The 24528-nt window shown below is 51.8% G+C and overlaps 1 protein-coding gene across 1 annotated transcript in view; it reads left to right on the plus strand.

Annotated features, from left to right (window-relative positions):
- Nucleotides 1–630: 630 nt before the first annotated feature.
- Nucleotides 631–24528, plus strand: part of gukh (NHS actin remodeling regulator GUK-holder) — a 390412-nt gene continuing 366514 nt past the window's right edge. The window contains exon 1 of the mRNA XM_084591775.1: nucleotides 631–1086. Coding sequence (XP_084447901.1) covers nucleotides 810–1086 — 277 coding nt within the window. The 5' untranslated portion in view covers nucleotides 631–809. The remainder of the gene's footprint in view (nucleotides 1087–24528) is intronic.

Below are 24528 nucleotides of genomic sequence, written 5' to 3' on the forward strand. Positions count from 1 at the left end.
GCAGACCCCCTTACGATGGAGCCAGACTTTAAGCACTGAACTCAACCGACCGTGGAGTAGCCACGGCGCCACCAATCTTGGCCAGTCACAAGGTCCGTTTTTATCGCTATATGCAAACTTCCTTACGGGAATCAAATCGTTTGCCTTGTTATGTTTTCTTATATTTCTCTTCTACAAATCCCAGTGTCAACATCCTGTGTGCGTTGACTTTTCCTTCTTTTTTTTTTTTCGTTTACTTCACCTTTTCCTTTCTTTCCTTCCCCTCTAATCATTATAGTTCTGGACATGCTTACATCGCGCATATTCGCTGCTTCGCCGTTTTCTTCTGCCTCTTTACTCGAGGCCGGCCGATGCACATGTGTCTTGTACATGACTAGAACGCAGCCATGTATGACAGTAGAAGCCAGCCATGGCCGACCATGCGCTCTCTAATCTCTCTCTCTCTAACTGTCCAACTACTGTTAGTCGAAATTCTATAACCATGTGGTCCAACGACCCCACCAACCGTGTAGTAGCCACGGGAACACGCGCACTGAAGCGCGGTGGTTTAAGCGAGCCACCCAGAGATGGCGCTACGTGTCTCGCGCAGAGCGCGACTTCGGGCGCGCTCGTCAAACAGGTAGAGGGGTGCGGGGCTCCTCGGCCGCTTCGCGAGTGCGGCGAATCAGCAACGCAGTAGTTCATGGGGGCTTGCGGAATGCGCTGGGTCCGCCTGGCGGTGATGTGATGTTATGAGTGCGCGATTTGAATCGCGCGTGGTGCTGTGTGGCGTGTGATAATGGATACGGCTACTGCGGCGGTGCGGTGAGATGCCCTTCGTGAAGTGGACCATCGAGCCGGTGTTCGTGAGCCGGCAGCCAATACCCCCGGATAAAAATGTCACCGACGAATTGGAGGCGTGCGCGAACTCGACTTTGGTCGGGGCCCTGCGGCAACTGGCCTGCTTGGTGGCCGTTGCCGACAACATCTTCGAAGGGATCGCCGCCGAGTGCAAAGTCATCTACGAACGGAGTGTGCAACTGAAGGATAAGCTCGATCGCTGCGAGAAAAGCGTGTCTCAGCTCAACGCCAAGGCTGTCACCATACGTGAGTGCTGTTGTGGTTCGCTTCATCGCGCCCTTTTGAGACGGCGCCAAGTCGTGAGGATGCAGCCTTCGCGGTTCTGTAACAAGTGCCGTCGCGAGTTGGCCAGTCGGCAGCGTTAACGTGATGTGTATGCCTGCTTCCGCTAATCGCTGGCGGTAGTCTAGGCGACTGACAGCAGACTTTCACGAGGCGGTTTAGACTCCTGCACCTCATCTGGTTATTGCTGAAGGGAGCGAAAGTGAGTTTGGCGCCGAAAGCATTGCATTTACATGTTAGCTGCGGGTGGGAATTAGTAGCTCTGTGTGTCCTCGCTGTAATCGCGCTTGGCGCGTTGTCATTTCAATGCTCCTACAGTCGAATGCTCCAACAGTGCATTAATTATACGCGTTTTCGTTCGGCAAGCATCGCCGTTTCACCAACGCGCTTTGAACGTTTGGCACGCAGCTTGCAAGTGGCTGACGCAGCATTGTGTGTTTGCTCGACGCTAATCGCGGTAGGCCAGGTGGCTTGGCGCCGTACGTTGCTCCCAAACTTTTGCGATAACCGTCGTCTGCTGGGAACTCGCGCCGTCCTTGCTGCATTCAAAAACGCCGCGAACGATACGTGCGGGGCTCGAACGAAACGGCGAAACCCGACGCCTCTTTTCCGGGGTGCTCTTTTTCTCCCGCTGATGCACGTTGCGCGGCTGCCGCAACCCTCGTCGCTTGTACGGTTTTTAATCTGGAAAGAGGCTGTTTACGCAGTACACTTGTCATCTGTTGCGACTCTGTTCACATTTTTTTTTTTCCCCTCTCTGTCTTTATCACACGTTTCTTCTCTTCCGCAATCTTATCGTGCACGCGTCTGGCTGAGCTAAAGACACGGGACACGTTCCGTTTATAATAATGAAATGCTTGCTTGGGGTCGCCTTGCTTCTGCAGCTAGGGGAAGTTGGATCGTGGGTGTCAGTAGCGTTTGCCGACTGCTGTGGGCCGAGTCTGATGGAGCGAGACGTTTTACTACGAAGTGAGGACCTGCCCGGCCACGTGCAGAAAAAGCGTCTGCTATTTGACCCCCGCCTTTTCGCTTCTGGGAAGTTTTGCGTGGCACGCCGTTTGATCAAATGAGGCTGTGGAGTACTTGGGTCAGGCCGTCTGGAGAGCACTCCTGCAGTGGGTTGATGAACTCGCAGGCAGCCTCTGGCGAGCAGTATTTATCGACTTCTTTTGTTCTCTCATCTCACAATGGTTATTAAAATCCGGCCCGGTGAGCAGAAGGGGAGCCGGAACAATAAGTGCCCCATTAAATGATGTTCTAGGCCATATTACCGCACGCTTGTAGTCTACTGACTGGTAGACTCCTGCGGCCATTTGGGACCTGCGGTAACCGCGCTTCTTTCGGATTCGTTTCCTGTGGTTTGCGGACCCGTTATTAAGTAATTCTCTGCGTAGTGCACCGATAGAACGAAACGTGGTTAGCGTCTAGCTGGTATGTCCAGGTTTGTAGCTAAAAGCGTGCTCACTGTATATATTAAGGCAGTTTTCTATAGGACCGTACTTATGTTTTAGCGAATTCGAGGTCTATTTCACTAGAAGCTGAATTATTCCCGAGGAAGCAGGGCGCAACAGTCACATCACTGGCCTGTTAGTTAGACTCGCTTCTTTTGTCTAAGGAGGAGGAGGAAACAACTTTATTCAACGCATTACTAAGCGTCAAAAATGTCCTGGGCCAGGGTCACCGAGGCCAACTGATCATTCAGCTGGTCAGATGCTGACCAAGTCCGCCACGTTGGGGGAGGAGAGTGTGGAAAGTGGGGTGATTGAACTGCTACAGGACATGAAAACATGCAATGCGGGGGGGGGGGGGGGGGGGGGGGGGAGATAGGTGGAAGGCTCCATGGCGTGAGCCGCCGTGGCTTGAGCATTACTGAGCAGTGAGTACAAGGTGCCGACGTCGATTCTTGGGACTGCGGAAGCAATAAATAAGCTAGCTTCTTCGGGCCCTTGAAATGGCGAAGACAGCTCCGGGCCAGCAAGACGCTGGGTTTGCCGGTCATATAACGACCGTTCGACCCTGCTTCTGCTTTTTTTTTTTCTTTTTTGCAGTTGTTTTGTTCTGGTAATGGCAAGTGCTGTAGGAAAGAGGGAAGGAATAGGTCTCTGGCACGGAATTTGGCGGGAAGACAAAAGAATGTGTGTGCTTCGCGTCTGGAGAACAAGTTGTTTTGTTCACTAGCTTTACTTAGTTTTTGCATGGATGGAAACTAGAAAGTAATTTAAAAAGAATTGAATTACTCATTATAAGTAATTGTAATGTAATTTCATTACTTTTTGGGAGCAGTAATGAGTAATGTAATTTAATTACTTTTCTGCAATTTTCAGCAAAGTAATTAGTAATGTAATTTAATTCCTTTTGAAAAGTAATTTTGCCATGTATAGTCAGCGCACGTTAAAGATCCCCAGGTGGTCGAAAATACTCCGTAGCCCTCCACTACGGCTGCTCTTTCTCTATTTCCACTTTCACTCCCACCTTCCTCTCTTCCCTTACGGCGCGGTTAAGGTGTCCACAGAAAACAAGTGAGACAGTTACCGCGCCTTTCCCTTCCTATAAATAAATCAGTTTTGTGCAAGGTCTTGAATCCACTACCACTGGTCAGAACCGACTTCAGGAACGGGGCTGATTGCTCAGTTTTCCACAGGTTTTGTGATTTGATCATTGCTAAATTCAGCCCCAATATACGCAGGTCATTGGTTCCATTTTGAACAAAGCCTACCTTTCAGCACATTTTCCTTGAATGACGAGTGTGCAGCAGGCGAAATTGGTCAGTTCAAGTTGCTCGTGTTCTACGGCATTTTCGTTCCGTCATTGGCAAAGCGCGAGGCTGCTACGCTATTTCGTCATTTGTTGAAAGAAAAAGCGTTGACTGCCGAATGCCCGTAACGATGGCTGCTGATGTCGTGCTGCATTGTTTGTTTCTCGGTAAGAGGTAAGAATCGCGAAATAAAAATCTTGAGTTGAACGAATTGGGTGATGAAAGGTGCAAGGAGGCTACGCTCGCGAATGGAAAAGTGAGTCGAATGCATACGGACACTTTACTGAAGGACAAGAAGTTTGTCATTGTAAGCTTTGGGTGAAAGTTTCTACTTTTTTTTTTCTTTCCGGTACCTGATGCGATGGTGCGCGTTTCTGACGAACACTGCCGGCCGGTCTGTTTGTGAAGGCGACGCTGGTCGGTCGGATTCGGAGTGCCAGCCATGACGGCGGCAGGGTATGCAGGCGAAGTCCTTGACCGTTTTTCCTGGCCTCGCGACGTCTGTCCCAGCGAATGCGTACTATGCACCGGCTGCTGTGCGCGCGCGTCTGGCAGGGGCGTTAATGAGCGCCTTGGGGCTGACAACAATGAGTGTCAGCCCCTGCCATGTGGTTTCTGATTTGTTGAACAGGACTGCGGGCACGTTCCGCCTGGCTGAATAATGCGAGAATTTCCTTCCTTCTCCAGCGCAGATTTTTATATGTTCGCGGCTGTTGACAGGAGGAAGGGGGTGCACTTATGTTCTGGTTAGATTCTCAGAAAGGGACTACTCATTTCTGGACCACACGGAGTGTTCGGCCAGACATGAAATTTGGTGCCTATATCCGGGAAAACATTTCCTGTCTGTTGAACCGTTCATAAAACTTGGGTACACTTTGGAACTTGGAGTGATAAATTAACCATGATCGCAAAATAGGTTTTCCAGGTTTCAGACGTAGTACCCAATAGAATTCATTGACTCCCAGAACTGTATGACGTTTGGTGGAATCTTGGGTCGAGTTGAGGGACGCCTGTGAATTAGCAATTCGGGGCGTTTGTTTCCGCCTCTCTTTAAGCAGCAGTAAGCACACTTTGCTTTGTTTCCAGGTTTTATTGCGGGCCCCAGCAACATTAACGAGTAAATTGGAGGTGCACATTCGACCACGGTTGAATTTAACCTCTGCATACAATCTCTGCTTCTGTATCTGACCTTACACTTCATACATCCAAGCTTGCTCAGCTCATGAGATATGCATACATTCAACAACAGCAGAGTCTGTAGCCTGCATGTTGTGAAATCATCCGCATTCGTGGAGAGTATGGCACATACAGAAAATAAGAAAGTGCGCTAAGGATTAATAGAGGCGGCTATATGATATGATGCATTTCACATTATGTAAAATGGGGAGCAAGGTTAGCGAGGAAACATCTGGGGAAGGTTGCCATGATTTGATGCACTTTGATAGTTTGCGCTTTCTGTGGCGCACAACGGCTCTGAACTCACACAACGACCATCATCGAAGAAGCAAATAAGCCGCCTGTTGACAAGATCGAAGTTTATGTGTTGTATATGCCCAATTGTGGCTTTAAAGAGCTTTGTGTGTTTTTTTAAGTGCCGTTCTTTTATCAACTAAAGTTTGTGCTACTCAGCTATAACCACGATATGGTATAGTCGCAGTAAACGCAAGAAATAGATACCTTCCGAAATGCATCCGCAGAACACCGCTGGTGATGCTGTGGAGCCTCACTGTGTTCTCTCTGGCCATGCCATATAAATCCCGACAGTGAGATCCTACATCTCCCACGTGTGTGCCCTAGAATTGAAAAGAGGCTTCAGCCTTTTCCCATCATTTTCATCAAACTATCAATGCCATGTACGGGCCTGATTTGACATGTATCGAGTGAACTCGTGACTCCGCGCATATGCATCCGCTCCATGTCGGGGCCGTTATTCCAGAAGTCCCATCCGCTCGTCTGACGCAGTTTTCCCAAACGCGTTTACCCATTGCCCATTCTGCACCTGCTCTGTCTGCGGCTGAACAGCAGCTGGTGAAATACAAATAAAGTAAGCGGGGCGTCTCCCTGCAAGTGTGTGTAGGCGTGGATTTGGCTTCCACGGCGCTAGAGCACTTACCTGCGAGGAGTTCGGTGTCTGCCGTACTGGTGTCGTGGGACGTTGCGTTTGGACGGTGAAACAACGGACAGCGCATTTCTTGTCGTCTCACATCGCATTTGTGTGCATGCAGTAGGACACGCCCCGGTGCCTGGGAGACTCTCACATCCATGCTGTGCCAATTGATGGAATCGCAGGAGCAGCGACAGCATTTGTATGACGTGAAATGCACGAAACGCGCTCTTTGTGCTGTAACTAAACTCCGGAACTCTCCACTGTGGCTCTGTCAGTACAAAACGTATACGCTTTTTCGTTCGGTGAGAGATCATCGCTGTATAGCAGTTGCACCCAGTGTTTCACGCATGCGTCTGCATATTATTATGATTATTTTTTTTACCGTCGCCTTTTGGAAGTTAATTAATTTAGCGAATTATTGAGCGCCAATTGCTGACGGTCGCTTCGGTCGTCCCGCGGCACAACTGGATGGGTTGCGGGCGAGAACGGCGCGTTGGCGTCATCGTCAAGCAGCCACAGGTGTGGCCGGTAGGGAGGTGGGGGGGCTTATGTTCTCCAGACTCTGGCGTGCGGAAGCAGTCGTGCGTGAAGTCGCCCGGGCGCAGCTGTCAGTGGCTGCCCCCTCCCCTACCGTCATCTCTCTTGCCACCCTGACGACGACGGAGCACGTTCACTACCTCACTACCTTTTCTTTTGACGTGTTGTTGTGACGGGTCGCACGTGTAGTAATGTAGTGGGGCTGCGTCTTGCCTTGTCTGGAGGGCGACACATGGCCGTAAATTCTGATCATCCGCCAGACTCCAGTTCAGCTCGTCTCCCTCGGCCTCCATCTTTGGCCGTGTATGATTTTGTGCCGATACTTTTTCTTTTTTTCTGGTCTGCCTTTCCAAGGTTTTCCCTTTCCTGCGGCTTTGGAGCGTGTCGATTCAATGCGAAGAGGTGTTTTGATGTCGTGGCGTCTATGAGAGCGACGAGCGCTCTGCTGAAGTTTGGTTAAATAAGCGCAAGGGTTGTGCGTTTTCCCATGACCAGGATGCAACCGCTTCATCCCTCTCCTCTTGCCGCGGTTGCGGATCAGCGCGCATTTGTGTGGGAAAGCCGGAAACGAGCGCTTGTCATGTGCGCAGTGCTTGCAACTTAGCTCTTAAGATGATATGGTGTTAATCCTTTACAAACCTCGCCCTTCTCTGCGGGGACGACGAAGGTAGAATCCTGTCTGCGTCACGTCGGATTCTGTCTGTGCGATCGAAGTTGACGCGAGTACTGCGGAAAATTAATGAAGGAGTGTTGAGCAGTTGCATTACATTAAGAAGCCAACTCGAGTTGATGGTGCCGCAGCGGAATGGAGGAGATTTATGTGGACATTGGCAGGGATAGAAGAGACAGGCTGACCTGCTAGGCTTAAATGCGTGGATTTCAAAGAATAAAGAGCGTCGGATGGTGACGAGAGTACGGCTATTGATTATCGTCGTAACTATTCAGTGACCACCGCCGGCGGGTGGGCGTCGCGATGTTACGAATCGTTCAGTGCTGATTTTGCGCGTGCAACTGCATGGCAGATATTCGTGCGCATTCAGCTGACATTGCGCATTCATTATGCAGGTCGTAGTTCCGAACAAAAACGTGTTCTTTCGTCGCTTGTATTCTGCACGAAATAAAAGCCAGAAACAGATACGGACACTCCCCGTGGCTCAACCGCGTGACTGGTTTCTGTTTTGGCTTCCTTCTCTTGGCGTGCCGGAAGAAGGGAATGATGGACTTTCGGCAGAACATCAACAATAATCGCGGCGAGCGGAGGGTCGAGGCGAGGCGTGTTTCGTGGAATGCGCCTTTCCCCGTGGTCGACACCGAAGCCTTGATGAGGAGAGGGAAGGAGAAGATAGAAAGCTGAGGGAGAAAGGAGTGTCAGAGAGGGTTACACGTCTGAGAAATGGCGAAACAGAAAAACAGAGTGAAAGGGAAAAGAGCAAGATGCCGACGGCTGTTTCTTGTCGGGGCCGGAGGATGAAGAAGCCTGTGGCAGTCTCCTTTCACTTGGGCGACGACGGTCAAGGCCCAAGGGAACAGTCGTACTCGTAAATAAGCTCCTCGTCGCGGCTTCGCTTATGCGGTTACGCGTGAATCCGTCTATTTGGTTTAGCTTTGCTCGTTCGAGCACCTTCTCATTTCTCTAATTTCTAAGCGGACAGATTAAATGGGGGAAAAAAATGTTTAGGCGGCAGCCGTAACTTGTAGTTTAGCAGTTTATGGCTGATATTACGAAATCACGCTGTTTCTGGCGTCCCTGCGGCCAGTCTTCTCTGAAGTATTAATGTCCCTTCCTCATTTGTGCACTTCGTTCTATCAAGATGCAGTTTGATTATTCCGTCTCCCCCCCCCACTACAAGTCGATCCGAGAGAGCACTGCACTAAGGTTCCACGATTCAAGCGACGCCATTCGCAAGAGAGGAGCTACGCGGGAGAGAGAGAGAGAGGCGCCAGAACTGCGCTCTGGGGATCCACTGAACCATCATAATCACGTAATAAACTTTTTGCTATCAACTGAGTTTCTAGCTAATTGTGGACGTGGCGCAGTGGACATGATTCTAAGCTGTTTGATGTTACTTTAGTTTACAGCTGTACTGCTGCCAGTTCCTATGTCACTTTAATGTTTTTATACATGTAAAATATGGCTAGGACTTTACTAGAAATTCTCTCATTTCTGTCTCGTAAAAGGGCCCGCCTGGCGGCTCGCGATGCTCCGCATGCAGTCGCGAGTGTTGGAAGCCTGTCTGCGAGGGTATACCGCAGTAGTTACGAGAGTGAATTGATTAATTGATTTATAGGCAGGGAAAGGCGCGGTATCTGTCACACTTGCTATGTGGACACCTGAACTGCGCCGTAAGGGAAGGGAGGAAGGTGGGAGGAGGACTACGGAGTAATTTAGACCACCTAGGGATCTTTAACGTGCACTGACATCGCACAGCACACAGACGCCTCTTCGTTTCGCCTCCATCGAAACGCAGCCGCCGAGGTCGGGTTCGAACCCAGGTACTTCGGCACAGTAGTGGGCGTCTTACCACTGCATTACCCCGGCGGGGCCGAGAGTGAATTGGCTTCGATGTGACGCGACAATCGCTCGAAGCAAAACCGGGAACGCAGACGCCGAAGGGCTTGGGTATTTTTTTATTGTGACAATGGCGAAACGCGGCTCATTCTGCAAACCGTCATGGCGACCTAGTCGCTGCGGGAGCGCAGTCTTGCTTTTTGCTGGGGTTTGTTCAGGACCACAATCTGCTTGCGTGTAGGGAGATAGAGTTGGAGGGAAAGACCATTCAGAATGAAAAAAAAAGAAGAAAGAAATGAAGCAGTGCACGTGAGGGAAAATTTCGCGGATGAATTTAAAGATCAGACTTGGTTGCCTGACCTCTCGAGTCCTTCTGCTCCATCCGCTGTGGCGGTCCTGGGAACTCTTTCGTCTTTGGCTGGGTGGAAGAAATGAAATAGCCGCAGAAGAGCGACGTCTTCAGGGAAGTACTTGCAGCGGACATTTGGAAGAGGGCCCGATACTCGACCTATGATATAGCTAGGTCCTGGCTACAGGTATACGAACAGTGAGAAGGGTCATTGAATTCCCATTTCAGAGTGGAGAGCATCACGTGATATCGCTGCACTGCCCGCCATCGCTTTTCTGTTTCCTGTCCGCCTGGCGTCATTTGGAAGCCGGGTCGTTGCGCTGACTCATTGCTTCTGTACCTTTGAAATCCGTTTGCGATGTTTTCAGCCGTGTAAATTGAAGAAGCCACGCTGCTAAAATGGGCAGTTTGGAAGGGGGGAAATGATGGTCGGGAATGACCAAAGGGGCTAAGGGAAAAGAAGGGGGAGCGTCTGATGTCAATGTTGTCAATTTATTTTGTCCTGCGACCGTTCGACGCAGGCAGTGGGAAGACGCCAGAGAATGAAATGGAAAGAAAATAGTCTTTAATGTTTGCCTTTTTTTTTTCTATATTGAGCTTCTCAGCTTGACGATTCCTAATATCTCCTCTTTATAGTATCTGCATTGTTGAATAAATAACGGTATTAAGCTTATTGAACATTCAAACATTCAGTGACACTGAGGCCTCCCACTTTCGCGACCACTTTGTGACGTCACGAATCATTGAAAACGAGATCGCGAACGTTGCGTGAGTCCGAGGTACTGGGTTCACCAGAGAACAAGGCTGGGACCTGGCGGAGGAGCTTCATCCACGTTCTGGCGTGCTAGCAGTGCGCGTGAACACGCGTCGCAACGTAGTGGCCGTGGACGTGGCCGACGAGGGCAATTTCAATGCCCTCTTGGCCACAACGGTCATCCGTGGCCTGCCCGTGCGGGCCAAGGAACCAGCCCCGCTCAACGAGTGCAGCGGGCTGGTATTTGGTGTCGACACCCGCCGCACGGCCGAACAGCTCCTTGCAGCGGTGGACTCTGCTGTGACAGTGAAAGCGGCCTCATTGGACGGCAGCACCCTGAGGCTCAGGTTCGCCGCTACTGCCCCGCCGCCACATATATCCATCCACGGCCGGGTCTTGCCGGTCCGACCATGTCGTCCTCGCCCACTACAGTGTGCTCGGTGTTTTAGCCTGGCCCACGCAACCGAAGCCTGTCTCGCCATGGAGCGTTGTGCCCGTTGCGGCGGGCCACATCCAAGTGCGGAATGTGCCAGAGCCAAGCCACGGTGCTCAAACTGTGGAGGCCGCCATGCTGCCACGAATCCAGTCTGCCCTGCGTGGCAGAGAGAGAGGCACGTGGCCACTATCCTCGCGACGTCAGAAGTGCCCCTCTCCCGGCGGGCCGTTCGCGCGGTTGTCTGTGAGGGAACTACTCCTTCGGGTGGCCAGAAGCACCAGCGTGCTCCCAGCTATGCGCAAATGGCCTCCCGTGGCGTGCACCAGCGCCCGCCCCAGCAGCCCCGACAGGACCAGGGACCGCGCCAGCAGCAGGGGCGTCAGCAGCGGCCATGCCAGCAGCAACGCCAGCAGCACCCCGGGGGCTCCCAGACCACAGCTCGCACCGCACAACCCATTTTCGGTGCGGGCAACATCCACACCACCTCTCCGGACGAGCGAGATAAAAAGATCGAGCAGCTGATGGCTGCAATTCGCGTCCTCGCCCGGTATATCCCGGAGGACTCTCCCGACAGGCGCGTCTGCTTAGAAGCAGCAGGCGCCTCCTTACAGGATGTCCAACATCATGGCTAGTCGCCGGACACCTCCCCGAATTCCTTCCATCCTGCAGTGGAACGTACGTTCTCTTGCCGCGCGCTATTCAGAGCTGCGCTTACGAGTGTCTAACGAGTCTCCTGAGGTTGTAGCGCTGCAGGAGACGTACGTTCGTGCACAAGAGGGGGACCCTCAAATGCGGCTGCCCGGCTACGTCGGATACCACTCCCCGACAACCTGTGAGGAGGTTACATGTGCTGCAGTGCCGTGCAGTGATCCCCAGCACAAACCAGGGAAATCTCGGTGCGCGGTTTATGTGCGGCGCGATGTCCAACATGTCCTCGTTGACTCGGCGGCGGCGACGAGTGATGTGCAGGAGTGTGTTGTTGTTACAGTCCGCATACGTGGTGTGGACACGTCTGTGGCTAGTGTTTACGTGCGTCCAGCTGTGCAGTGGAATGCCCAGTGGTTCAGTGCAGTCTCTTCGTGTTGTGCCACCCGACAAATCATCCTCGGAGATTTCAATGCCCATCATTGTGCGTGGGGAAGTGCCCGAAACACCGCGCGAGGAGACGACCTACACGCCATGGTAACACAGCTGGGACTCACACCGCTGAACACCGGCGAGCCCACCTTCCGGCGACGCGGCACACCCGGCTCCTGCATAGACGTCGCGTTCGCGTCTAGCGGCATCGAGGCGACCTGGAATCGCGCACCATCACTTTGGGGCTCTGATCACTTCTCTATCCTCATTGAGCCCACTGCCAAGGAAGCTCGCGCCACGCGCACTTACTCCATTGTCAACTGGAACCGCTTCCGCAGCGAAGTAGAAGCCGCAGCTACGTTCGGCGCGGATTTCTTCTCCAGTCTCGTCCGTAGCGCGTTCGCAGCCACTCGCCGCGTAGAGGTTCGGGCAGGGCAACCAACGCCCGACAACAAGCTGCTCGACCTGAGACAAAAACGCGACAAAGCTGAGCGACGAGCACGGCGGACGGACCGACCAACTGACTGGACAGTATACAATCGGCTGGACGCAGCAGCGAGGCGGCATTCCAACAAACTCTACCGCCGGCAGTGGGCATCGCTCTGCAGGAAGATGGAGGAGGACTGTAGCTCGCGGCGGCTCTTTACCACCCTGCGACGCATCACAACGCCACAAGCGAACCCGCAGCCGCTGGCCGCTCTCGCCATCTCTAGCGGCCTTAGCTACGAGGAGCTAGCTGAGCGGTTCGCGGACCGCTTTGCGCCGCAAAGCCCCGTGAACGCAGGCAGCCAAACTTCACCTCTGAGTCCCGGAGACAGAGCCAGCGCTCCTACCCCTGGTGACCCTTGTGATGCCCTCTTCACAGTGACAGAGCTCAACAATGCGCTACAGCGCTGCCACCGTCGCTCGGCGCCAGGGCCGGATGGGGTGACCTACCAGATGCTGCGCAACCTGGACGCAGATCAACGGCTGGTTCTCCTGCAGCAGATCAACCTAGTGTGGGAAAGCGGGACCCTCCCGGAGGACTGGCGCACGGCAGTCGTCTGCCCCATCCTCAAGCCAGGACGCCCACCAACCCAGCTCGCGGGATACCGTCCAGTGGCGCTAACATCTGCGGCTGGTAAGCTCATGGAACACATGGCTTTACATCGCCTTAACGAGCAGGCTGCGGCGGCGGATTTGTTTGATGAGCGGCAGACGGGCTTTCGCGGAATGCGGTGCACTGCGGATTCCATCTCCGATGTTGTCAGCGCGCTCGAGCACGCGAAGGCAGTGAGGCAGGTTGCGTTGCTTCTACTGCTGGACGTGTCGGGCGCGTTTGATAACGTCTGCCGCGCTCCCATTCTCGCGACGCTTGAGAGGGCTGGCGTGGGCGGACGCTTGCTACAATACATTCGGAGCTTTTTCCAGGCGCGCTCCATGCGCGTTCGCGTGGGGGGTGCTCTCTCGGCGCCTCGCCCGGTCGGGCTAGGCGTGCCGCAGGGCTCTGTCCTGTCACCTTTTCTGTTCAATGTGGCGATGTCGGTGGTGCCGGGCTGCCTGCCTGCAGGCTGCCGGCATCATGTGTACATCTCCATATACGCAGATGACATTGCTTAGTGGTGCCTGGGACCGCCGGGCGAGACAGCACGGGTGCGCGCGTGCCTGCAGGCAGCTCTGACGGCGGTGAGCGACTGTTTGCGCGGCCTAGGTCTCTCGCTCAGCGCGGACAAATCCGTCGCAATGGCCTGTGTTCCGAGCTCGCGCAAACGACCACCGCCGCTCACACTGGACGGGACCCTCTTGCCGTGGCGACGTTCGGTGCGGTACCTGGGGTTGGACATAGACCAGCGCCTTTCCTTCCGACCCGCGGCGATCAAGGCCTGCCTGCAGATGAAGAGAACCACCGCCGCCGTACACAGGCTCACTGCTCGAGGCCAGGGCATCTCCCAGCAAGCAGCGTTACGGCTGTACAACTCCGCGGCTCTGGGGGCAATACTCTACGCGCTACCGCTCGTCACACTTCGCAAACTATGCTGGAAGAAGCTAGAGGTCGAGCATCGCAAGGCGCTCCGCATTTGCCTCGGCCTTCCTCAGAACTCTCAATGCGCAGCTACTTTGGCCGAGGCAGGTGCGTGGCCTTTACAACTTCAGGCCACGCGGCGGGCGCTCCGACACATCGATCGCCTACAGCGCGCAAAGGACGGCGGCCCGCTATTACATCGGTTGCGACATCATCGCCACTCACGCATGGGAGCGGCGCTGCTCGAGTACGAGCAGCTCACCAATGCAACGCCCCCCTACGACCTCTTCTCGCCCTGGCCCGCTGCTACGGAGGTTCAGCGAGAGATTGTCGGAATCGCGGGGAAACGCACCACACCGCCCTGTGCAGTGCAGCAGCTGACCAGAGCCGTCATCTACGAGGAACTCCAACACCACCTCCTCGTTTACACCGACGGCTCCGTGGCCAGAGACAGTTGCTCGCTAGCAGCGGCGGCTACCATCCCCGCCCTGCAACTGCACAGACAGCTGCACCTGTCATACCTGGGTTCTTCCACCACGGCGGAGCTGCTGGGCCTACGCCTAGGCCTGGATCTACTGCTTGAACTGACTCCGCCGCCACCCAGGTGTGCCGTGCTATGTGACTCCCGCGCTGCCCTCAGCCGCCTTCGAACCACCGGCCGGGGAACTCCGCTGCTGTGCCAGATTCGCGCACGTCTCAAGCACTTGGCGGAGCGTGGCTGCGCTATACGGGCACAGTGGATCCCCGGGCACTGCGGCATAGAGGGAAACGAACGTGCCGACGAGCTCGCGACCGCAGCACATGAACTCCCTCCTAGCGACGAGCAACTCGCTTTGGAGGATGTGCGTGCGGTAATCGACGATCACCTCCGGACGCAGCACCCCGACCCACGCATCGCAAGAGGTGAGCGCATTCACAGTGTCAGCGGCCGCTCGCTGACTCGGCTGCAACGCGCGATGATCCTCCGTGCACGCATTGGATGTGTGTGGCCTGGGGAACGACGGATGCGCCACGGACTTGCCAATAGTGACGTGTGTGACGGCTGTGGCGAGGTAGAAACTCTCGAACATCTTCTACTGCGCTGCACCGCGCTAGCCGAACCACGACGTGAGTTGCTGGCGGCTTACAGAGCGCAGGGGGTAATCCCGGACAGCGTAGCTGTGCTCCTGTGGCCGCCGGGCTGTGCGCGCGCCCGCGAGCGAGCTCACGTGAGCTTGTGTGAGTACATCGAACAGGCGGGCTTGATGACCCGCCTATTTCACCTCGCCAGATAGTGCGCGCTGGGACTGAACGCTCCACGTGTGCTATTTCCCACAATAACGGCTGATCGCCCACGACAGCCGTCAGTGTTTTGTACAGTGTGCAAGTGCGTGCGTAGTGAATAGTTGCCTGGACGTGGAGCTATTGCGGAGGCCCGCCCGACGTGCCGAGTACTCAGTGACCTAAGACATTTGCGGGTGGGCCTCATGCAAACTACTGTATACTGTACCATAGTGTATATATTTCTTTTATTTTTACCTACTCTTTTCTTTCTCCCTATCACTCACCTCTTTGATTTCCTCTACCTTCTCCTCGCTATCCCTTCATTTCCGCCGCCCCAGTTCAGGTGCTTCAGATATAAGATAGCAGATACCGGGGCTGGCAAACATCTTTTCTTTCCTTTTGTACATACAATAAATAACCACTACAACAACAACAACGTTGCGTGACTTTTTCAGTCGTCTCCTCCACTCCTTTCATCGTCAGTCGTTTCTCTTGGATGCTTCTTTCTAGCGTTCAAACGGGATTGCCAATATAAGCCCTTTTTTCATGTCGCTTATGGTCGTGGACGAGCTCGACGACTCTGATCCACGTGAAAGGGCGGGGGTTTTACTGACTCAAAGTTTGCGTCCTGTGTGCAAGTGTGACATCGACGGGAGCTGATTAATGACCAATAGCCTAATGGAGCTCTATACTCTTCTACCGCGGGCGTTTCTCTGGTCGAGAGGAACTGTTGCCGCTTCTGTCGTCCATCCCTGTGGAACGATGACCGGAGATGCATCGGTGCTACTCAAGAGCGCACGAAAGAGGAGGGTGCGGAACAGCATGGTCTATTAATCATTGCCCGACATCTCCTGTCGCCTTTCTGTGTGCTCCCTTCTCGCTCTTCCCCTCTCTGTCTGCCATCTTTCTTTTCCCCTTTCCACGCTTTGCTCGGTGTCGTTCGCGTTGCGTCACCTCTCGTGGTGGGGGAACGTCGTTTCGTGGCGAAGAAGGGGGTGTTGTTGTTCATGCCTTCCAATCGCACCACTCGGCCTTTGTCTTCGATGCGTTCGGCTCCGGGAAGAGGTCTGCGCAGCGGACCGTGGGACTCTAGTGTTGTTCGGCTTTGGACATTGTCCCGGCTGTCTTAAGACACCGCCGCCGATGGGTCTTTTCCATGTGATGTAATTACTGCGACGCTAGCTGACGAAAGAAGAGGACCGGGGAGACGTACGCGACCTTATATGGAGCGATATGATTTTGCGAGCATAAGATAGTGTTGGCAAAAAGCGAATTGATGGGGCCGGCATTGACAGAAGGAAACGAACGCTCAAACAAAAGTAGAGGGTTTGCTTAGCACGGATGTGCACACAGAAGCAATGCTTAGCACACGTTTAGCTATGTTTTGCTTCGTTAATTACATGACAACTAGTAGTAGCGGCAGCACAAGGAGACCGACGATGAATGGCTTCGCGGGGAATTAAAACGCGCTTTGTACAGAACTGTATCTAATGTTTGCTCGGCTTGTACACAATCACAGGGCCTGTTTCGCTGTCGGAATAACTACTCTTTATCTGGAGGTATTCCGTCGTGGTTGAGTCGCGTATAAACGGTCCTGAGCCAATGCCTCTCTGTGTGTACATTCTTTGTCAAAAGCTTAGAGCCCGGCTGGTCTGCAGCCAAGTCATGCAGTCGCCCTTCTGTAAGATCTGAGGTATTCCTTCCAACAGGAAAGGGCAAGATAAAAACGTTTCTTGCCTTCAGGAAATTTAGAACTCGGGGAATGCATTGCGAGGTATAGGGCTACGAATAAAACTCCTTAGGCCCTAAACTTTTGACCAAGACTTTAATTATAAAAACAGGTTCTTTTAGCACGCGTTCCGGTCCTTCCCCTTTACGCCGCCTCAAAAATAAGCACACGTGTGTATAATTGCTGGCTGTGTTTGCCGTCTTGAGAACGTATATGATCACTGTTTAAGATGTCATAATAATTGCAAATCGCCATAGCTCAAGCATGCTTCGATATGTCCATGCTAACCAGCCTTACAGGTTTTAAAAGGAAATGACTTGCTTGTGTCGCGGTTTTTTTTTTTTTTTTTAGTGCCTTCATACGGAGCTGGAGTTTGCGTTGTAGCCCCGCCAGGGTGGTGCAGTGGTAAGACGCCCGACTACTGTGCCGGAGTACCCGGGTTCGAACCCGACCGCGGCGGCTGCGTTTCGATGGAGGCGAAATGAAGAGGCGTGTCCACATAAACAAGTGTGACAGATACCGCGCCTTTCCTTTCCTGTGAACCAATTATTATATAATTGCGTTGCTTCTAAGTTGTGCGCTGCGTTCGTCTACGAGGTACTGTGGACACTGCGGTAAAACTTGCCACTCATGTGCAGCCGCTACGGGTTGACGCGCGTTTATACGTGTGTCAGTTCTGAGCATAAGACCGCCGGTATCTGAGATAGGTAGTGCATAGTTAGTACTGTCTGGATTGTGAACAACAGCATTTGCTTTCTAAGCCCCGTAAGGCTTTCGCCGGATGGTTTAAATTTAGAGCTTAGAAAGGCTCACGTGTTCCATACTACGATTGACCTGAGGAAAGTTCAATTTTCATTCTATGTTGCAGACGAAAACCGCGCCGCTGGAAATTAATTGGTAGAAATGGAATAATCTCATCCGTTTTTTTTTCTTCTTGCATTTATTTGAAAGTTCGTATTCCCGTATCCATTCCGACCAGACGAAGCGATCGGATAAGCATATATCTTTTTACTCTGCCCCATTCTTTTGCCTCTGCACTCTCAACTTTGAAAACGTGCACTCTTCCGCTTCTTTGTGGGTTTTTGTTTTTCTTTCGCGAGCGTGTTTGGCATATATCTGACGGATGTTCTTTCTAATTTTTTCGTTGATTCAGCTGAGGGTTTTCTTTTTTTTTTTTTTTTTCCGCTATTCTCTTATTGAGTGGTGCCGGATAGACAAAATAATTTTCCCCTCGACGCACGTTGCTAGCTTGTTCGACGGGAAAGGCGGAAGCACATCTTTGCTAGTCCACTTCCCCATAGTAGTACAGGGCCCGCCGTGTATTTATTTATCTCTTGCCTGTCTCTTGTTGAATGAGCTATATTTTGGGGCGGTGAGCACGGTGAGCACTTTATTCTTTTACTTTTTCTTACTTTCTATTTATTTCATGTTTCTCAGCGCGGTTCCTTCACCTCTGGATGCAAACAAACACACTTCTTTCATCCTCCTCGCGCCGTGCGGAATGCGTACCCTGCCGCCTCGGCGAGCGTGTGATTTGTTTGGTTCCGCCTCGGATAAGGAGGTGGGAGGGTGGGGGGGGGGGGGGGGGGGGGATAAACACTGACCTGGAAGAAAGGGGGAAGGAGAAGGAAGGGGGCGGTGTGTGGGGGTAGTGCGATGATGTTTTGGGGGGTTCGCCTCTTGTTCTTTCGAACGCGACGGTGCCTCTTCTTCACTCGGAACGAATCCATTCAAGGGGCGTTCACGTTGTCCTTTTTCATTTTACCGCAAACTCCTCCTCCTCCTCCCCTGTTCGACGCGGTGCCCGAAGATAACAAGTGACCAACAAGTTGCTGTTCACGTACGCATAACCGGCTGCGCAGCGCGGTCATTACAATATTTCCCCGCTTCATCTAACCGCGCTCTATCAGTTTCGTTGCTGTCATTTCCCTCTCTCTCAACCATATCCCAATCAGTTGTACAAGACTGGAAGATCTACGACAGAAGCACTTCCCACAACTTTACAATGAACATATACCATTCCACCCAAGCTTACTTTTAGGAGAAAGGTCACTCATTGACATTTCCTGCATATTTTCGTTCCTAAAAGAAGCAAAGTATCTAAATGAGTTATAGAACCTATAATAACTTTTTAAAGCCCTTAACAAAGTCCAGATTTTAAACCTTGCTTTTGGCTCATGATGGCCTTAGTTGCCTATGTGCCATAAAACACACACAACACAACATTCTCTCTAATGATGCACGAATGATTCTAAGATGCGTTGATGCTCTTGCCTATGCGATTTTGACAGTTGCTGTGACGTCACCAGTGCATCACTTGACGCAGCTCTCTTCTGCGCGCGTACCGACCGCTTGGGCGTACCTCCTGCTTGTATCTACAGCAACGTTTTATTAAAAAATAAAGATGTAACGCTTGAAATGCGATTTTGCCATTCCCGACCTGCCATTATGCGCGTCAGTCATCTCCGCCGGACAGACAGTTTATTCAAGCGCGGGTCTCGGGTGATTCGTTTCTCTTTTATCTGCGCTTTGATCTCCCAAGAGCTTTAAATTATCGAGAGGCTCGTAGGACATTCGAAAGGGGAGGATCGCGAGTATTCGGTCATGGATGAGCCCTCGTAGTCCGGTCGGTGCAGCGGCGGCTTCTTCATGCCGGCGTCCATAGCCTGCAAGGGCGTACAAGGAATCATCGAGTTGTACCGTGAGAATTGTGCGTGCTGCCTGGCGGCTGTGTAGCCTTTCGGGTCACTTTGTTGCGTAATATTCTGGTATTGGGCGGGCTGGCATGTATTGGCTGGTGATATGACAAAAAATTCAATCGAAAAACAGGGCAGGGCAAATTAGAAACGTTAAGGGGGTTTTGACCTCCGACAAACATATTCACGCTTAGTGTTCGGTCATAGTCACCTGTACAGTGCACTTTGCTTCTGTGCATTTTTTTTTTTTTTCCACAATTCCAATTTGTGAGCAGGCAGGCTGCCGGCGAAGAGCAACGTTCATTGCTGATGGCAGGCGGGTGTATAAATATCTTGTTGTTGTTATGAACTTTATTTTTCCACCGATGTAGAAGGCCCCCTACTCCCCGCCCCCGGCACGCAGGCCTACGGGACGGAGGCCGGGGCCTGCGCGACTAAAGACAGGCGAAGCGACAGTGTTTCTTCGCGGCTTCAGCCGCCAGGCGGACAGCTTGCTGCTGGTTGGCGGGGGACTCGCTCCGCAGTAGCAGTTCCCAGGCTTCTCTACTATTTATGTTTTCCTTGGCGCCAGGGAAATCAAGGCATTGCCAGATTATGTGATCCAGAGTACCCCTTTCTCCGCAGGTTTCGCATTTATCGTCCGCCTTTTCCTCCACTTGCGTGTGAAAAAGCCAGACGGGACTTGGGAAATTCCCAGCTTGCAGGCGCCGCCAAGCGACGGCTTCCTTGTTAGTTAGCGTTTGGTCCAGTGGTGGCAGGGACCATATGCTAAGTCTGTAGTGTTCTAAAATTTCCTTATAAGTTTGCGGCCCCTCGTCCATCCCATCGCAATCAGGCGGCTCTACGGCTGCCCGGAAGCAGAGAGCTCGGGCTAGCTCGTGCGCCGCCTCGTTGCCGGGGACGGACTCGTGCGCGGGGGCCCAAATAATTCGAATCTTTCTTTCAAGTTTTCCTTTCTCTAAAATTTTGGCTGACGTCACAGGTAACGATGCTGGGTAGCTCGCGGCTTGGTGTCAGCTGTGGGACACTCGCTCAAGCAGGGCCAGCGATGGCCAGTGGAGCCGAACACTTTGGCCCATGTTGCGGTTTCGGTGGTTCACGTTTTTCCCAGATGCGGACAGCGCGAGAAACGATCGAGACGGGGAAGATGGAAGCAGTAGTTTTCTTTTCGGTCATTCGTCATATATCGTCGAGGGCAGTCTTTGAAAGAATCTCATTAGCCTCGTGCTGGGCTTTTCGTTATATGGCCAGGCGTCCGATGTTTAGGTTTCCGGCCTTAGAAAGTGGTTGTTTGTTTCGTTTAGTTATTTCGTTTTCATTCCTTCCATTTATGCACACTGTGGGCCCCAAAGGTGCTATAACAAGAGGCCGTAAGGAACAAGCTGTTATGGCATACACTTCATAGACCCGCGTTTCTCTGCTGAATATTTTTATTTTTCTTCGGACGGTGTGCCACCACAATAAAGACAAACTTCGTGAAATTCTTGCCCTCAGAAGAGCTACTCTAACGCTGGCTTTGTGTTGCTTCTTTTTTAATGTTTCTTTTTCCCAAATGTAAAGGCATGCCAACTTTTTATGTTTCACGTCTTGAAACGTGTGTTCTAATGTTAAAGTCTTGACTAATTGAACTCGTCTGCGTCGTTCATTATATTCCCTATTAAACAAAAAAAAAAACAAAAAAAAAACAAAAAAAAAACGTAGTACATTGGGACCCAGCACAGCTTCTCTATAAAATGATAATAAAATATTGCGACTCAGTGCTGCAGGATAGAATGCGTGATAAGTGTCGCTTGCGGCTGCGTCTTTTCACTTTCCATTTGCGCCCTTTCGACGATGTTCGTATATCTTCCCGTCATTCCCTGCACAAAGCCGCTACCCTGCTTTGATCGTGTGACAGCTATGGCTCTCCGCGTTGCGATGATATGCGACGCGTAAATAAATCCGCTGACCCGTGTTCTCCACGACTGTACGAGGCAGTTGACGCGCGTTTAGTAGTGTTTTTTCTAGGCGGCATCTTGTATACAAGACCCGTAGTATAACCCCGAATGTGTACCGTGCATAAAACGCGCTTCGCTACGATATGACCGTCGGAGGAGAGATACCCGCTTTATCTAGCGCGGCCGTCTTGGTTGTGGAGATCGTGGACTTTAACACGAGGAGTTTATGGCTCACCCTCAGCGTCCATCTCTGCGCGCTTGTGTATAGGTGTGCGCTGCGCATCTAAACGCGACAGCACACGGGTGTGCTGCGGATGTCCGAGGAAGCCTGCTGATCCTTGCTATGCGTTTGCTTTCGCTGTCGCTCTTTCGCGTCATAACGACCGTACCAGGACACCACGCTTATAGAGCGCTTCCGTGTGCTATATATATATTGTTGGTACCGTCCTGATCCTCGCCAGAGGCCGCTCGAGGGGCAGCGGCAGTTAGTAGGAGTGTATGTTTGTGCTTTTCGCCAGTGGCCGAGAGCATCGAGTTTGCGTAGGCTTATTCGTCGCGAACGTAGGTGTCGGCTGTAGTTGGAGAGAGCTCTGCGTGTGGGCCACCCGGAAGCTGCGCTGAAACAATCTCGTGCTGGCACGCCCACTGGCTCATTCATTTGCCATCTCTCGGTATCTGTTATCATCATCTGCAGCAACCTAGCACAGTGCAGGAAAAACACCTCTTCCATGCCTCTTCAGTCAACCCTTGTTATTACCACAATCAGTTTGTTATCATGGTACCAAAAAAGCCGAACCACATCCGAATTCTTGATATGTACACCGTTATTGCGTCAAATCAGTAGGCCGACTTTTACCTAATGTACAGTCTTTGTCAAAAGTATACGGGCCACGGGTTTTTATTCTAAGCACCGTATCTGGGCTCGTTGCACATCTCCAGCGTTCGAAACCACGTAGATGACAAATCTCGTCAGCTAGAACTCTTCTCTAGTTTGTCTATTATATTTTAGTATTGCTTACAGGGGCCTTGCTACAGGGTTTAGAAGCGAACACCTTGGGGCCTATATTATTGACAAAGACTGTACGTCTAGTCCACTGTAGTTCCGCTGCTCGCTGTTCCGTGACCTTTCAATTTGCCTGCTTGCGAAGGTTGTAACACAGCATGTTAAACAGGGACTATATATAGCATTTTTTTTATTTATTCCAGCTCTATTCGCTCTTACTTCCCGCATGGCATATCGTGTCCAACTCTTGGTCACTCGTTCGTTCGTTATATCGCAGCAAAAGTTGACATTCACAATAGGCTGAATTATAGGCCGGCCCTTTTTCGTTCCGGCACGCTTTAAGCTCCCTCGCATGGCCGCTTTGCGTGCCTCTAGCGTCAAGCATTGTTCTGAAAAGAGTCTGAGTATAAACAAAAGACAGGAGTCACCAAATCAAGCCATCATCACCCTCTCCTCCACTTCTCTCTACCATCTACCCCATTCCCTTGCCGTTTGCCAAAAAATAAATAAATAAAAGGAAAGCTTACATTGGGCCCTTACCAAAAGCATTTCGTGGCAACTTGCCTGGTAGGTATGTGTAAAAAGAACAGAAAGATTTGGGAATGGTTGGAGGATGAAAACTGCCGAGGGCAAGGCCGTGCGCACACGCATTCCAACATTTCGCAGCCTTCAATTTCGAACGGTGAAAGTAGGGTGCAGAATGTGCCTCGTTCGAGCGCATCGAGCGCACAAGCTCCAGCGCTTAGTTTCACGCTCGCCTCATATGCTCTATTCAGCTCTCGATGTTTGCATACATCCTCGTGAAGCGTGCCTATAGCGTGCCCGCCCGTCTGCGTGGAAAACTGTAGTTTCGCAGGGAAAGCGTCCTTCCCCTTCATCCTCTTTCTCTTCCCGCCTTCCCCATTGCTTGCCTGTTTTTTGTTCTGCGTGCGAACGGCGCCTGCACTTTGAAGCCGTAGGGTCATCGTGCCGAACATTTTTTACTCTCTCGCATAACATGCTGAGCAGAAACTTGGCGCGTGCTGTCAAATCCGCAAGGTACAAAATGTACAATAACAAATAGGAAGAAAATACTATATAGAAATAGCCACAAATGAGAAGGCGGTATGTTTAAAATGCAAGGGGGTACAGTGCAACACATTTTTAGGGAGGAAAAGGCAAACATTCACATAGTTACAAGCATAAAAAACATTCAAAGGGAAACAAATGTTTTGCGAAATGCTTTATAATCTGACATACAAACGAGGTTATGGGGAATGTGATTCCAGCTGACACAAGTGCTGGCTATGAATGAATCATGAAAACGTTTAGTGTGACAAGCTGTAACCCCACTTTTATGACGGTGATCAAAAGCGCGTCGATATGTACATGGTCTTGTTAGTAATCTGTTTAGTGACCTGCGGTAAGATAAAAGTTATACTTGTTCTGTGATGCTAGAAAGTATGAAACGACAGGCGCGATTCTGCACAGCCTTGTCGTGACGCTGGGGCTATGGCGACCCGGCCTTCACTTGGTAGCGTGCAGAGACTCCGGGTTGAAGAAGGACTGAATCTTCGAAGTTGGTAAAATATGTACAAGCAGGTTTACTGGCACTTTGAGAAAACGTATTTACAAGAATATTTACATGAAGAAGAAGGGTACATCAGCAAAATGACAAGCGTTAAGAGTTCATAGCGAGAAGCGACTGGATGAGCCGTTTACCCAGGGCCCAGAGCGACATTTCGTGCTCTGCAGCGTCCTTAAAAACCCCCTATGTCCAGCCCCTCTCTGAAGATGCTGACCAACCAAATCCAGGGCACGCCCCTCAGGTATCGGCATCCAATCGAACACATCACTGCACTGATGGTCTGAAGCACTGACTGGTCCGGCATTCATTCGTTGGGCGTGATCACTTGTTGGCGGGAAAAGCTTGGGAACGGCGAGGAGAGGAGGTACATTTCTATTCTTCAGCAAAGAAACCACAGGCTGGTTCTGGGGGTTTTACTTCTCAGAAACCCGAGTGCACGTGGCGCCGCATAGGGCTCCCAACATGGTCCCTTTTCGACAATTGCAAATCTTTCCTGCATTCCCGGGAAATCACTTAATGGCCGTATGAGTCATGCTCTTCTCTTGTCCTGCACGTCAGCGGACATGTCACTCTGTCGTCTCCTTTGGATAGGAGGCATTCATCACTGGAGGATAGCACTTCTCGACTGGAAGGGTGAACAAAAGAAAGCACTTCCTGCTATTTCCCGCAGGGGGACGTTTCTTTG

The sequence above is a fragment of the Amblyomma maculatum genome, chromosome 1 (genome assembly GCF_055883805.1).
Source record: "Amblyomma maculatum isolate TAMU_Amacu chromosome 1, ASM5588380v1, whole genome shotgun sequence".
Lineage (NCBI taxonomy): Eukaryota > Metazoa > Arthropoda > Arachnida > Ixodida > Ixodidae > Amblyomma > Amblyomma maculatum.